The sequence below is a fragment of the Corvus hawaiiensis genome, chromosome 9 (assembly GCF_020740725.1).
Source record: "Corvus hawaiiensis isolate bCorHaw1 chromosome 9, bCorHaw1.pri.cur, whole genome shotgun sequence".
Classification (NCBI taxonomy): domain Eukaryota; kingdom Metazoa; phylum Chordata; class Aves; order Passeriformes; family Corvidae; genus Corvus; species Corvus hawaiiensis.
Window position 1 is genome coordinate 30987903 of NC_063221.1, and position 12953 is coordinate 31000855.

A 12953-nucleotide genomic window follows, 5' to 3' on the forward strand; every position below is an offset into this window, starting at 1 on the left:
ATCTACTTTTAGCAGACAGAGTTAACTGGCACAAGGAGCTGCTCCACAGAAAAAACAAACTCGGGAAGAAAAGAAAGTGGTTAGTCACGAGGGATCATAATGGCCCATAGTAAACAGTCCAGCTCATCAAACAAACAGAGCAAATTCCCCATCCTGCAAGATGCTGGGGAATTCTCCCAGAAGAAGTGCAGGCTCTCTGCTTTCACCCAGTGGGGCTGGTGGTGAGAAGCACCAGCTCCCAGCAGGGAATACTGAACTCTGGAGGAACCCAGGATGAGCAGAGCACATGGCTTCCAACCCAGAGCACACCCAGCAAGGTGCAAATGCACACTCCATTCACCAGTGGGCTTGGAGAGACTTGCAAAAATCACTTCAAAAAAATCAACCCTCCTTCATGGAACTCTCTGAGCTCACAGCTCCTACTCCCCAACAGCAAACTGTCAGTGCCTTCTGTTGTGGGTTGCAAAAATAAAAGCTCAGAGCTGCAGGGACTGCATCCTGCCAGGAGTCCCAGCCTGGCACGCTGGGTTACACAGGAAAAGCCTCTGAGGGCCTTGGACCTGTGTCTGGGGTTTGAGGAATGTGCAATTAAAATCAGCTGCTCCTGAAGTGGCAGAAGGGTGGAGGCTGACAATAATAAACTCATTTGAAAGCAGTGTCTTCTCCCCAGCTCTACCAGTTACCAAATTAGAAACAGTTCTGGCAGCATTTTGTCTGCTGCTTGTGAGGCAAAAAGGAAGAGACTTGCTAAAATTCAGCTGACAGGTTTTTGCATTTATCCCAGGTTCAACCACGGGCAAATCTGTGGAGTGAGGAACATCCCTGCACTGGCTTCAGCTGACAAGAAACAAAAGGCCCAAGCAAGCACAGAGCTGAGGACTCTTCATTCACAAAAACCTCCATTTTTCCATAGAAATATCTCCACTGATAAGACTCTCAGACAAACTATCATAAGCAGCTGCTGTTGGCAACTGTCAGAGAATCAGTGCTGACCTTGTCTGGACCAGAATTACCTCACCACAACGAGCAAGATGGGCATGAGAGACCACATCTGCACAATCACTTCAGTTGTAGAACCATGGAATATCCTGAGCTGGAAGGGATCCACAAGGATCATCCAATCCAACTCCTGGCCCTGCACAGGACAACCCCAACAATCCCACCCTGTGCCTGAGAGCGTTGGCCAAATATTTCTTGAACTCTGGCAGGCTGGAGCCCCCCCAGTCCCAAGGTGCTGCCATTGTGGAGATACTGAAACTCAATCACACAACATTTTAGCAGGAATTTCCTATTCACTCCCATACTACATGCCCTACTTCAGGCTTTTAAACCAGTGTGGCTACACAGAACTGAACTCTTCCAGAGCAAACACAGCTTCACACAGCGATGCTTTCCCTCTGCATAATGCTGATTATCAAACCAGGCCAGGCAGGCACAGCAGATCCTGATGGATGCCTCGGGGAGAGAAATTAACCCAAAATTCAGACAAGCAAACCTCTGTCATATTCTGCAGCCTCAGGATACAGACTCATGACTTAACTAAGTAGACTTTTCCTACAGACTATCTCCTACAAACCATCACCCCGTGTTAATCAGGCCTCTGCAGAGCATCTCTGCTCAACACTGAATTTCATGTGACAAACTGGGAGCTTATCACAGCAGCCATCACACAATGCAGTTTGATAGGAAAAGCTCAGAGCCTGCTTCCAGCCAGCACGACCTTTTCCAGCTTTTTTACAGATTCTTGCATATATTTACTAGCAAACAGCACGGCAAGAGGATAATGAGAGCTGCTGACAATACCATGACCAACAAGTGTGATGCTGTATCAAAAACTGCATGTGAAGATCAACAGGACTGAAGCTTTGAGCATGAATTTGGTTGACGGCAGAATGGAAAAACCTTAAAAACAGGAGGAAAAAGTGGAAGAGACAATTCAGAGTGAAAGGAGGTGACACGAGGAAAAACTGATCAAAAACATGGCTGGGTGAGGAGCAGCCTGGAGAAGTTCAGAGAAGACATCTCACTTTATGGGAGTAGAAAGGCAATTCAGCCAACTCCTTCCAAGATGAAACCACAGGTGAGACAAGTGAGGCACAGCAGCTGCTGGGATGGACATCCCATGGGAGTGCAATCCTCAGCTATGCAGTGCTGCAGGGAAGTGCAGTCAGTGACCCTGAGTGCTCCACACACCGCTAATAGCAGGGGTCCCTCCCTATTCTAATGCTGGATTATGCAAAAGACCATCCAGAACTGCCAAGTCAGGGCTTTGCATTATCACTGCACAGCCCAGCAGAGCCACTGAGATAAGGCATTAGCATTAGCAGCAGCTCTCATTAACCCTTCTATCATTAACCCTTCTATCATTAACCCTTCTATCATTAACCCTCCTCCGTGCTCAGTCCCCACCACGCTGGGCACCAGCTGACAGATCAGCCTTCTGCTCTCCCCGTGCTCCTGGGAGTGACAGGAATTCCAGCCCTCCTCCATCCCCAGTGCCTCTGGCACACCCAGATCTCCTCAGAGATGAAGTTTGTGCCCGCAGTGAAGTCACTTTTCTGAGCTAGAGGTCAGCCTGGAGATCCCTTTAGAGGTGACACTCAGCTCTGAGGATGCGTTTGTGCTCCACAGGAGGAAGCTTTAACAGGTTACATTGGACATGAAGCAGAGGGAATTCCCATGAACTCACTCCCACAATCCCAGGAACTGAGGAAACACTACAGGACCCTACTCCAAAGAGAAGAACTCTTGTAAACTCACAACACTTGCACAATCGAACTCAGGGCACATTTCCAGCCCTGCCTGACCTAACCACCCCTCTCTGAAGAAAACAAGATGCTCTAATATTTGTTTTCCAAGTTGACTGCTGCAAAAGGAACTGCTGTGACCTGAAGCAAGACCCCAAATCAAACATTTCCAGCCTGAAAAAGTTTGCTGCACTCTTGAAATGTTGACCACAATAAATCTGGAAGGTTACTGGTAGGCCATGCAAGAAAGTCTGACTTCAGAACGGGTGATTCTGACAATGCAGCTCTTCAAAGTGGGCTGTAAACTTGTAAGTAAATATACATTCCTGAGGAATAACCCCACTCAACTTGCACAATAATATTTAAAATACTTCAGAAGAGTAGAGGAGTCGCTTTGGTCCTGCTCTCAAGAGTGACAAGGACAGGAAAACAGCAACCTGAAGTGCAGGAGCTTGCAAAGAGCTCTCCATGCAGAGAACCACACACACATGGAATTTAATGCCCAATCCAGGCTGTTTGGGGATAAAACAACGAATACCTGCTCAAGAGAGCTCCTTGTCCTACAAAGATTCTGCAGAAACACAAACTCCCAGCCACACCAACTGATTTGCAACACAGAAATCCCCAAAATTAGTGGGTTTTGCATGGAATTTTTTCCTCTGTGTTATCAGGGCCGCTTACATCAACAACGTGTCAGCACTGAGTCTCTTCCCAAATGGTAACATGACTGTGGACAGCATGCTCAGCAATCCCTGCTCCAGGCATGACTTACAGTGGTGTGATGAGAGACGCTGCCTCCGATGTTGAGGTTCTTGAGGAGCTGAGGGGAGCCTCCATACTGCCCCGAGATCTGCTTCCTGACCTCGGCTGCCACGGTCCTGGAATGAGACAGGGACAGAGTTATCTCTGAGAGGGACATGGGGATGGATCAGATCCACCTCCCTGTGCTGTGCTGAGACACTCACTCACTGGAATAAGGGTGTCACCACCTGCTGGGAACAGATCCTGCACAATGGATTCCCAGGAATCACAGAGCTCTCACAAGGCTGCAGATACAGATTTTTAACAGCAATTAATTGTTTTTTCTCCTGTTGTGAACTGCTCTTCTGTGCACATCTGTGGCAATAAAATGCACGTGACCCCAAGCACAAATTAACTTGTTCCCAGCAGGCTCTTCCAAGGAAAGCTCTTCTCCAGAGTTCTCCTCACCCTTCAGCAGTTCCTGGTCACACAGCTGCTCCTGTACTCTGCATTTTCATCCATCATTTTGGGGGTTTGCAATCCCAGTCAGACAAAGGACCAGGAAACAAACGACTGGGTCAGAACAAAAAGGTGTTTCCCTTTCCGTGTAGGAAAGGCAAAGGTGGGATGATGGTGACAAGCAGAGGAAACGCTGGCACAATGCCATGTGTCTCTGCCAGAGAGAAATTCCACCACAGGGTAATTTTCTCACCAGGAATGGAAAACACAGAGCAGCCCTTCCATGCCTGGAGGGTGACAGCTGTGACCCTCCAGGGTTCTCTGTTTTGGCTAAAGAGCCACATTGTCACTGCTAAGGCTGAAAACACAACAGGTAGGTAAAGCCACCTGGAGGGGGAAGGAAGAGCACGGCAGAGAGGGAAATGCTGATGGCCAGGGACTGTCTAAACAAAGCCATGGGTCCAGCCCTAGCACAGTCATCCACAGCTCTCCATCCTGTATCCCAGCAGGAAGCTGCAGCTCCTCTCAGCAGGGATAGCCAAACTTCAGAGTAGGGTGGAAATGGTTTTGTTCCAAAGGCAAACCAAAAACCCAGATTCCTTCCACAAACAAACTGTTTTGCTGAAAAGCTGCTGTGTACTCCTGGCCTACAGGACCTCACCAACATGAATGCTCCCCTCTAGGAGTCAACACCCAATTTATTAGTGACAAACCCACCCCAAGTGTCATTCACCACATCACAGCACTGCTGGCAGCTCTGGCTCCCAGAGCCAATTCCCAGCTCCAAGGAGACACTAACCAGCCCCTAAGGTAGATGAAGAGGCTGCAAGGACAGGGGTGGCTTTTTTCTGCTCCATCAGTGATCTTTGAGCATCCTCATGGCTAAGAGACTCCTGATCTCACCATGGGACTGTGCTGTGTATCAGCACGAGCTGCTGGAATCCTGCCAAGGAGATGGTTAAATCTGCCCTAAGCTAAACCTGGACATCAGGATGGGCTCCTGGCTTTGGGACTGCTGGTGGGCAGGAATGAAGGCAGCTGGAGGCAACTGCTGTCAGTGGAAGAGAAGGGAACTCTAAGAGGGAACTGGCTGGGACAATTGAGGCTACCATGGAGAGCAGATGTTTCCTCAGGCCAGAGGATGGATGTAAGATTAGCTAGAGGAAGCATCATTTTGTCTTTTTTAAAAAGTAGACTGCAGGAGGAAAAAAAATAAAGTTTTATGTATTCTAGCTGCAAGAAGTTATTTCCTTCATGTTTGCCTTTATCCACGGGAGCTGATGTTTTCACTTCTGGAGGGTGGCTTCTGGAAGAAGACCAAGCAGCTCCTGCTGGGGACAAGGAACATCCAGGAAAAGCCCTCTCCCTGTTCCCACCACGTGTGCACACAGATACACGTGAGAGCAAACCATGTGTGCTGCCAGCTTTCGTAAGGAAACTTGGAATGGATGAAAATGGCTGCTTGGCATGGAAAACACACCATGCATCTGTGGCTGAGGACTGAGAAGCTTGTCCCCAGGATGCAGACGGGCTCTGCTTTAAACCAGGCTCACTCTGTGTGTTTTTTGTCACTCCTGATGAGGCACAGAGCCCTGGCAGGAAAAATCAGAGCCCAGCACAACACAGGAAAGACTAAAAACCCTTCCCCATTTTCTAGAGGCATTGTTTCCAGATGGGAAGTACAGCCAGAGGAGGGACCCTGTCCTCAGCTGGGGAACCACAGCCGTGCCTGGCTCCTCCTGAATCCGTGGATCCCCAGGAACCAGAGGCACCTCCGTGGTCCAACAGGGGAAGAAGGGTGGTGCCACAAAAGGGTGGCACTGATCAGCCATGTTGCTGCTCCATTAATACCTCACTGGATATTGAAAATTCCCCAAAATTCCCCCAAAGCCCAACCACAGAAAGTCAGAACCTCCAATGGGTTTCACCAAGAAATCACCAGTACTCTCAAGTGTGAAGCACTCCTGCCTCTCCAGCTTTCACAAGCACTCATCAAAACTCTCCCCATGTGAAGTAAATACTGTCTGAACCTCAGAATTCAGTGGAGTCTGCAGGAGTTACTGCTATTCATTCCAAGCCTGCAGTCCAATCCACAGCTCAGGCTGATTCTTTCTTGTATCCCTGCTTTGCAGAGGTTTCGGACACCACCTCCCTACTGGAAAGCATCCTGCCTCTGACACTTAGAAACCATCTCCTAAGGTAACCTCATCTCCAAATGTATTTACAGGTATCTATGCCCATCTGGGTTTGTGGCAGCAGGATCAGGCTCAACAGCCCTCTCCCACTCCTTTCTACCTGCCAGGTATCCCCTCCCAGCCTTTGGGCTCCCTTGATCACCCAATGGCTTTTCTAGAGCTGCTCCAGTTGGGAATCCCATCTTTTAGCAGATGTGCTTTATCCCGATCACTCCCTCCAGAGGAGTGGAACCTTTGGAGAACCCAATGAGTATTTCCCCATTGAGATAACACCTCAGCTGACTACTTTTAGGGCTGCTTCCTCACTGTTTCCTCACAGAGGTTCCCAGTTTCCCTACAACAAATAAGACCTGGTCTAGTGGAAGTGTCCCTGCCCACAGGATGAGCTTTAAGGTCCCTTCCAACCCAAACCATTCCATCACTCTGTGAACACACTTGCCTTCTCCTCCTCCTGCATTCCCAAAGGCTGTTTGTCCATGACAAACTGTTCACGACCAGCAGTTCATGTTACACTATAACCCTGAACACCATTTCTAACCTAAAGCAATGCTGGGGTTACACCAAACCCCATCAGAAAAGAGAAATAAATATTCTCCAAATGTAAAAAAAAAAAAAAAAAAAAAATTTGGTAGAGCTGAAGAGCCATTAAAGCTTTGATAATTAAAAGAACAAATAAAAAAACTGCCTCTTTAATAACTTATCTAACATTCAACATGTAACCTGGGAACCTCAGACAAACATTCCAGTTAATTACAGCCCACAGCCTCATGAACATCTGTGTTTAAAGTACATCTTCCCCAGTCACTTCCTTTCTGACCTTCTTCACTGGTTAATTATTGTGTGTGCATGTGGTTCACACAGAAAAAGGAAAAAAAAAAAAAAAACACACAAAGAAGAGGAAGAAAATTCCCCTTGGAACTGGCTCCTAAAGCAAAACAAAACTGGTCATTCTCAAAGTCCTCCAAGCTGCAAATAACAAAATGAAACCATTTGTTTGCACTCCCAGGGTTCTTTACTACACAAAAAATCATTTCTGTTTCTATGTGCCCTGCCTGGTCAAACCCAAAAACTGTTCCTTTTTTTTTTTAACTTTTTTTTTAGCTTAAGCAGCGAACTGGAAATATCAGTTCTTCTTTTTGCCTTCCCAAAAAAAGACTCCACAAGTCATGCCTGGTGATGCCAAGCAAGGTTAGGAACTCTCCCTTTTCCCAGCAAAGGTGGGTCAGGGACAGCCTCGGGTGATGTGAGGAAGCCCTCTCATCCCCACAGCCCTCTCCACTGGGAAAGGACAAGGTAAATTGCTTCTCCCCATCCTGCTAATTAGGGAACTGTTCCTCCTGCCTGTTCTTCACCCTGGGTGTCACGTGCAGGGACTCTACACCCAGGGAGCCTCTGAGAAAGGCAGCCTGGCACAGTGAGGCATCTGCAGCCCCAGCAAAGCTGCCTGTTCTCCCTCGGAGAGAGAAAACTGCATTTACACATCATTTACTTCTTCAAGTGAAAGCATCACCCTCTGTTCAGCCAGCAAGGGCTGGAAGCATCCATCCCACTGACTCACTGTGCTTGGATCTGAATTCCCAAAGCGCAGTGGCACCAGCTGTGTGTGCCACCTCTGCAGAGAGAGGGCCTGGCCCTCTGTGCCCACGTGCTCCAGCTGGGCTGTCCTGCCTGCAGCCCCATCCAGGTGTGAGTCACCATCCAGGGAAGCTCCTGCTGGATGAGGGAACCTGCTCCAGACATCCAGGGAGAGCTCTGGCCTGGAGCCACTCTGCCAGTTCAGCCCTGCACCCAGCCTTCCTCCTAAACCCCAGGTCCTGTTTCCTTCTGAGTGAACTCCTTCCCCTGGGAGTGAAATGGGTTTGATTTACAGCTGAGGAAATGCCCAGCCTGATCCCGACCGCTGCAGGGTGCGTGTGGGTTCCTAAATTAACACAGATGAGCAACAACATGTTCCCTTTTTCCTCACCATTGATTAAAAGAGAAAACATCATACAACGCTGCCTGTGGTGTTCTTCTGATAATATTTGATTATTGAGGCTGAAACTTCACCCCTGAGCTGCAGTGGAGGGAACGAGCTCCCAGGACACCTGACTGTGGAAATCACCACAGCACCGGATCCTGCAGGAGAGCAAAGTCACACCTCATACTAAAAACACCCAACCACAGAAGGAAGCCTTGGCCAGAGATGCAGCTCTGTAGCACAGCCCTGGAGATAAAGTGTTGTCCCTGCCTTCTCCCTTGCTTGAAGCAGTCAGGGATTTTCTTGGGCTTCCCAGAGCGCTGCCAACTCCCACACGAGACATCCACAGAGGCTGAACAGGGACAGCCAATGGGACTTTTGGAGAGGATGGGAAAGGGATGCTCTGAAATTCCTGTTAAAAATCCTTTCAGTTATCCATGACAGTGTTTTGACAATGCAAATGGCAGCTGGATGTGAGAAGAGAATAAACTGTGATGAATATTCTGCTGTGACCACGTTTCTGGCCCGATTTGGTGCTCCTGGGAGCCAGTGACAGCTCTGCTATTGATTTCAGTGGGTGCAGGTTTCACACCATCCCTCTTTACCCTAGGGCTGGGCACAGGAGGCTGTCAGCCCCCCCTGACACATCCTTCAGGCAATGTAAAAAACACAAATGCAAATTTAGCCTTCCCAAGTCCCCGTTTTACAGCACCCCATCGGTGTAAAGGGAGCTGCAGCAGAAATAAGATGCTCTGAATGTAGTGAACACAAGTGTTTTCCCCTCAATTCAAATCCATAAAGACAAGCTGTGATTACTCCAGGAATCCCATACAATGTAAGAGCCCTGGATGATGGGGAATTTCCAAGTCACTGAATGTCTGAAAGCAGGATCAGCCCCTGCTGAAGACCCCCCAGCCCTAGAGAGCAGCACCTCATGGGGTTCCTGCTCACATGGAAGCACCTGGACCCACAAGGTGAAAACATTTTTCTCTGGACCCCATTGACAGCTGGGCACAGGAAAACTGAAAATTCTCAGCAAGAGAATGCAGAGCAGTGGTAAAAATGACACTGTGGGGTTTGTGTGAGGCTGATGTGCACTGTAAAACAGAGGGCAAGGCAGGTGTGCTGTTCCAAGTCACAGGGAGCCTCTCTCACCATGGGAGCAGGAGAGGAAGATCAAAACTATTTCCAAGCAAAGACACTTCCACGGTGATGGTCTGACTGAAGCAGCAGCTCTGAATTCCCCAGATAACCCAGCTTCAGGATAGTCCAAGAGCACTGACAAGGCCCTGAGTCAGGGGCTCACATGAAAGGCAACATGGGTTTATCCCTGTAATGTTTTTGCTGTGTGAGGTTTAAAGGGGGAGTTTTTCTTTCCTTCTGAACTCTAAAAAGCCTGCACACCTTTTCCTCTGCCTGCCCCAGGAAACACTGCAGTGCTGGGATACAACATGCTCCAGCTGCTGGGGCATTCAGGAACTCAGAACTGACCTTTTGGGGGGGGGATTTCCACATCCTGCTTCTTTGCCAAGCAGCCCCATATCCAGAAAATGTACTGGGATAACACAACTGGGAACATGAATTGGACACAGGTGGCACTGGAGTTCCTCTGCTCTTACACTGAGATGGAAGCAACAGCCTCTGTGCCACTACAGAAGCATCATGATGCTGCAGAAGGATGTGATCCACTACAGTTTAATAAAAAATTTCCTAACAATATATCTCCAATTAAAAATTAGCAGCAATATCAGGCAAGATCTTATGTATTATTAATGCATTATACTAAGTTCAACTCAGGAGTTTCTTCTGATGAAGTCAAGAAGAATTAGTAAGTACCTGTGGTGGCCAAATTCTTGTTTAAATCCATCCCACAAAAACGCAGCAGGACCTAATCATGGAGATACCTTGTAACATAGTCTTAAAAAGATATTTTGAAACTGCTGGGCAATTACTGATAGCCTCTGCCCAACATTTAAAGACTTTGAGGCAATGACCAGGCAGCCACGGCACTGGCATTCTGCACGTGCCCTTGAGGGGCACCACAGTGGCTGAAGAAAGCATAGCAGGTAAATCAAAACTGTGGAACCACATCCCTGGGCATTCCAAGAAACAGCTCAGCTCATCTCATGTTTGTTTTTCTACCTCTACTGTAACAACCACTTTAGAACCTTGCAGCTGGACTAAAGGAATTTGCCTTGGTGGATCTGAGTGACATCCATTTGAAGCACGGGCTCTCAGGCAAGGCAAGAGCAGCATGGCTATTTCATGTGAATAAGACAAATGCTATGGCTACCTCGATGAGTCAGCCAAACCGGAGGGCAGAGTGTGAAAATGTGAGGGATCTATTCTTCTTGAAACAATGGAACTGGGGAGGGCTTCCAGCAGCCACCAGCACAGCTCTGGGACTTCTGTGCACCGCTTGCTCCAATCTCTCATCCCCTGAAACAGCAACATTCCCAGCAGCACGTTCTGTGCCAGCAGGAGAAGGGCAACAGCCCAGGCTGGGCATCCCCAGGTGCAACATTCTGCCCACAAGCTTTTGCCATCATGTGCACTGGATGTGCAGGCCACGAACCAGGAACATGAGATTTCTCAGAATATGACACTACAACATGGGAAACCCCAGAGAAAACACAATAATCTTCCAAGTGTAAAAGACAGCTGGAGATGCAACAGCCCTGACCTCACTGCAAAGCACCTGGGTCCTTCCATGGGCACAGATGAACCCGACCTGCTTAAAGACCACCTCTGCCCACACACACACACACACACGGGGAAACACATGGAGAGGATCAGATTAGCCCAAAAAGGTGCATAGAGGTGGCACATCTGTGCTACAATCCAATGAACCCTCTGCACCAGGCAGGAGCACTGAGCACCACAGTGGTCACCCCAGGGCCATTTTAGTTAACTTCCTGCTAGGGCTGCACAACTCTGACACTCCTAGTGCTTGTCTCTCATGTGACTATTTCTATGACTACAATCAAGAAGCAGGAAAAACGGTCTGGCAGCAAATCCATCTCTCCCCATTCCTTGATCTGTCACATTAACCCCTGGCTAGTGCACATCAAAATGTGCAGAGAACCTGAAGGGAAGAGCAGTGCTTTCAGCTGTTTCCAGATCATGAGTGGGGTGGGACTGATGTCACTCCTCTACCTCCTCTCCAGCCTTTTCCTTTGACCTCCTTTTTCTTTGTCCGTGACCCTTCTCCATCACAGTTTCTCTAACTGCAACTATTTGCACCTACAGCTTCTCACTCAAAGGCATGAAAATGATACTCCTTTTGCTACTGTCCGCAGCCTCCTGAACAGTTCTGGCAGAACTGATGGGTTCTCGCTTTCACTCCACTGCTGGTTACAGGTAGGAGAGGTACCACCGTCACCAAAGGTTACCTGGTCAGACCTGCAGACAGAAAAACTGTTCCTACCTGGAACCACACGCCTAACTCAGAATGTAAATCTGCAGAAACCTGCTACTGGTAGGTAAATTTCTATAAATGCTCCTCTTTAAAAAAATAACAAAACTTTGAGAAATCCAAGGATGCTCAGCACCGCGAGCCTCACGTAGCTCTGCGCGTCCAAGGAGCGGTGCCCCCGCGAACCAGCCCTGCTCACACACAAAAGGAAGGCGCTGGAAAGGAGCTCTCTCTCCATTTTCCAGCCAGGAGGAGGTGGGCGCTCCCCTCCCAGGTGCGGGGCCGGGGCAGCGCCAGGAGGCGGCCGGGGCAGGGCCGGCTCCGGCAGGAAAGCGCCGGGCCGCCCATTGTGCGGCGAGAGGGGCTGCACAAAGCGCCCGGCCGGCCTTTGTTCGCGGGAGCGGAATTCCACGGCTCTTTTCCTCCTCTTTCTCCCTCCCCCGCTTCCCCGCGGGAGCTCCCCCGGGGGAGCGGCCCCGCTCTCGGCGCCCGCCGCGCCCGCTCCGGGCCCTTTGTGGCGGGCGGGGGGGGCCGCGCAGCCCCGCGGCCGCGCTGGGCGGACCCTGCCCGGCGCCCCCGGAGGCCGGCAGGGCGCGGGCGCCCGCGGGCCGCGCCGGGCCCGCTCGCCCCCGGGGCGCGGCAGCGGCGGAGCCCCCGCGGCCGGGCCCGCCCGTCCCCACGCGCGGTGCCGGTGCCGCCGCCAGCCCGGCCGCCCCCGGTACCTGCTGATCTTCTGGGCGAAGGCGCGGCGCTCGGCCATGGCCGCGCTGCGGGCTCCGCGCTGCCGGCCCGGGCAGCGCTCGGCCGCCGTAATGCTCCGCCGAGCCGCGCACTTGAGCGGCGCAGCTCCCACCCCCGGCGCTCGCCGCGCCCGCCGCCTCCTCCCCCTTCCCGCCAGGGGGCCGCTCCTCGCAGATATACGGCGGGGCGGGCGGCCGGCGGGGCGTGACCGCGGCCGGCCCGGTCCTGTCCCCATCCCTGTCCCCATCCCTATCCCTGTCCCCATCCCCGTCCCCATCTCTATCCCTGTCCCCATCCCTATCCCTGTCCCCATCCCCGTCCCCATCTCTATCCCTGTCCCCATCCCTGTCCCCATCCCTATCCCTGTCCCCATCCCCGTCCCCATCCCTGTCTCTATCTCTGTCCCAATCCCTGTCCACGTCCCCATCCCTATCCCTGTCCACGTCCCCATCCCTATCCCTGTCTCTATCTCTGTCCCCATCCCCGTCCCCATCCCTATCCCTGTCCCCATCCCCGTCCCCATCCCTATCCCTGTCTCTCTGTCCCCACCCCTGTCCCCATCCCCATCCCTGTCTCTATCTCTGTCCCCATCCCTGTCCCCATCTCTGTCCCCATCCCTGTCCCCGTCTCTATCTCTGTCCCCATCCCTGCCCCCATCCCCATCCCCAGGGTCGTGACCCCCACCAGCCTCGGTT

General features: G+C 50.9%; 1 protein-coding gene across 17 annotated transcripts in view; it reads right to left on the minus strand.

Annotated features, from left to right (window-relative positions):
• The window catches only part of DOCK7 (dedicator of cytokinesis 7), a 92733-nt gene extending 80396 nt beyond the window's left edge, over positions 1-12337 (minus strand). For 15 of the 17 annotated variants that reach the window (XM_048313331.1, XM_048313330.1, XM_048313326.1 and 12 more), the window contains exons 1-2: positions 12240-12336; positions 3520-3625 (exon numbers count right to left, since the gene is read on the minus strand). In XM_048313331.1, coding sequence (XP_048169288.1) covers positions 3520-3625; positions 12240-12277 — 144 coding nt within the window. In that variant the 5' untranslated portion in view covers positions 12278-12336. Of the gene's footprint in view, positions 1-3519; positions 3626-12239 lie in introns of all 17 variants that reach the window. The other 2 variants (XM_048313327.1, XM_048313328.1) reach the window with 1 other exon arrangement.
• Between the last annotated feature and the right edge of the window lie 616 nt (positions 12338-12953).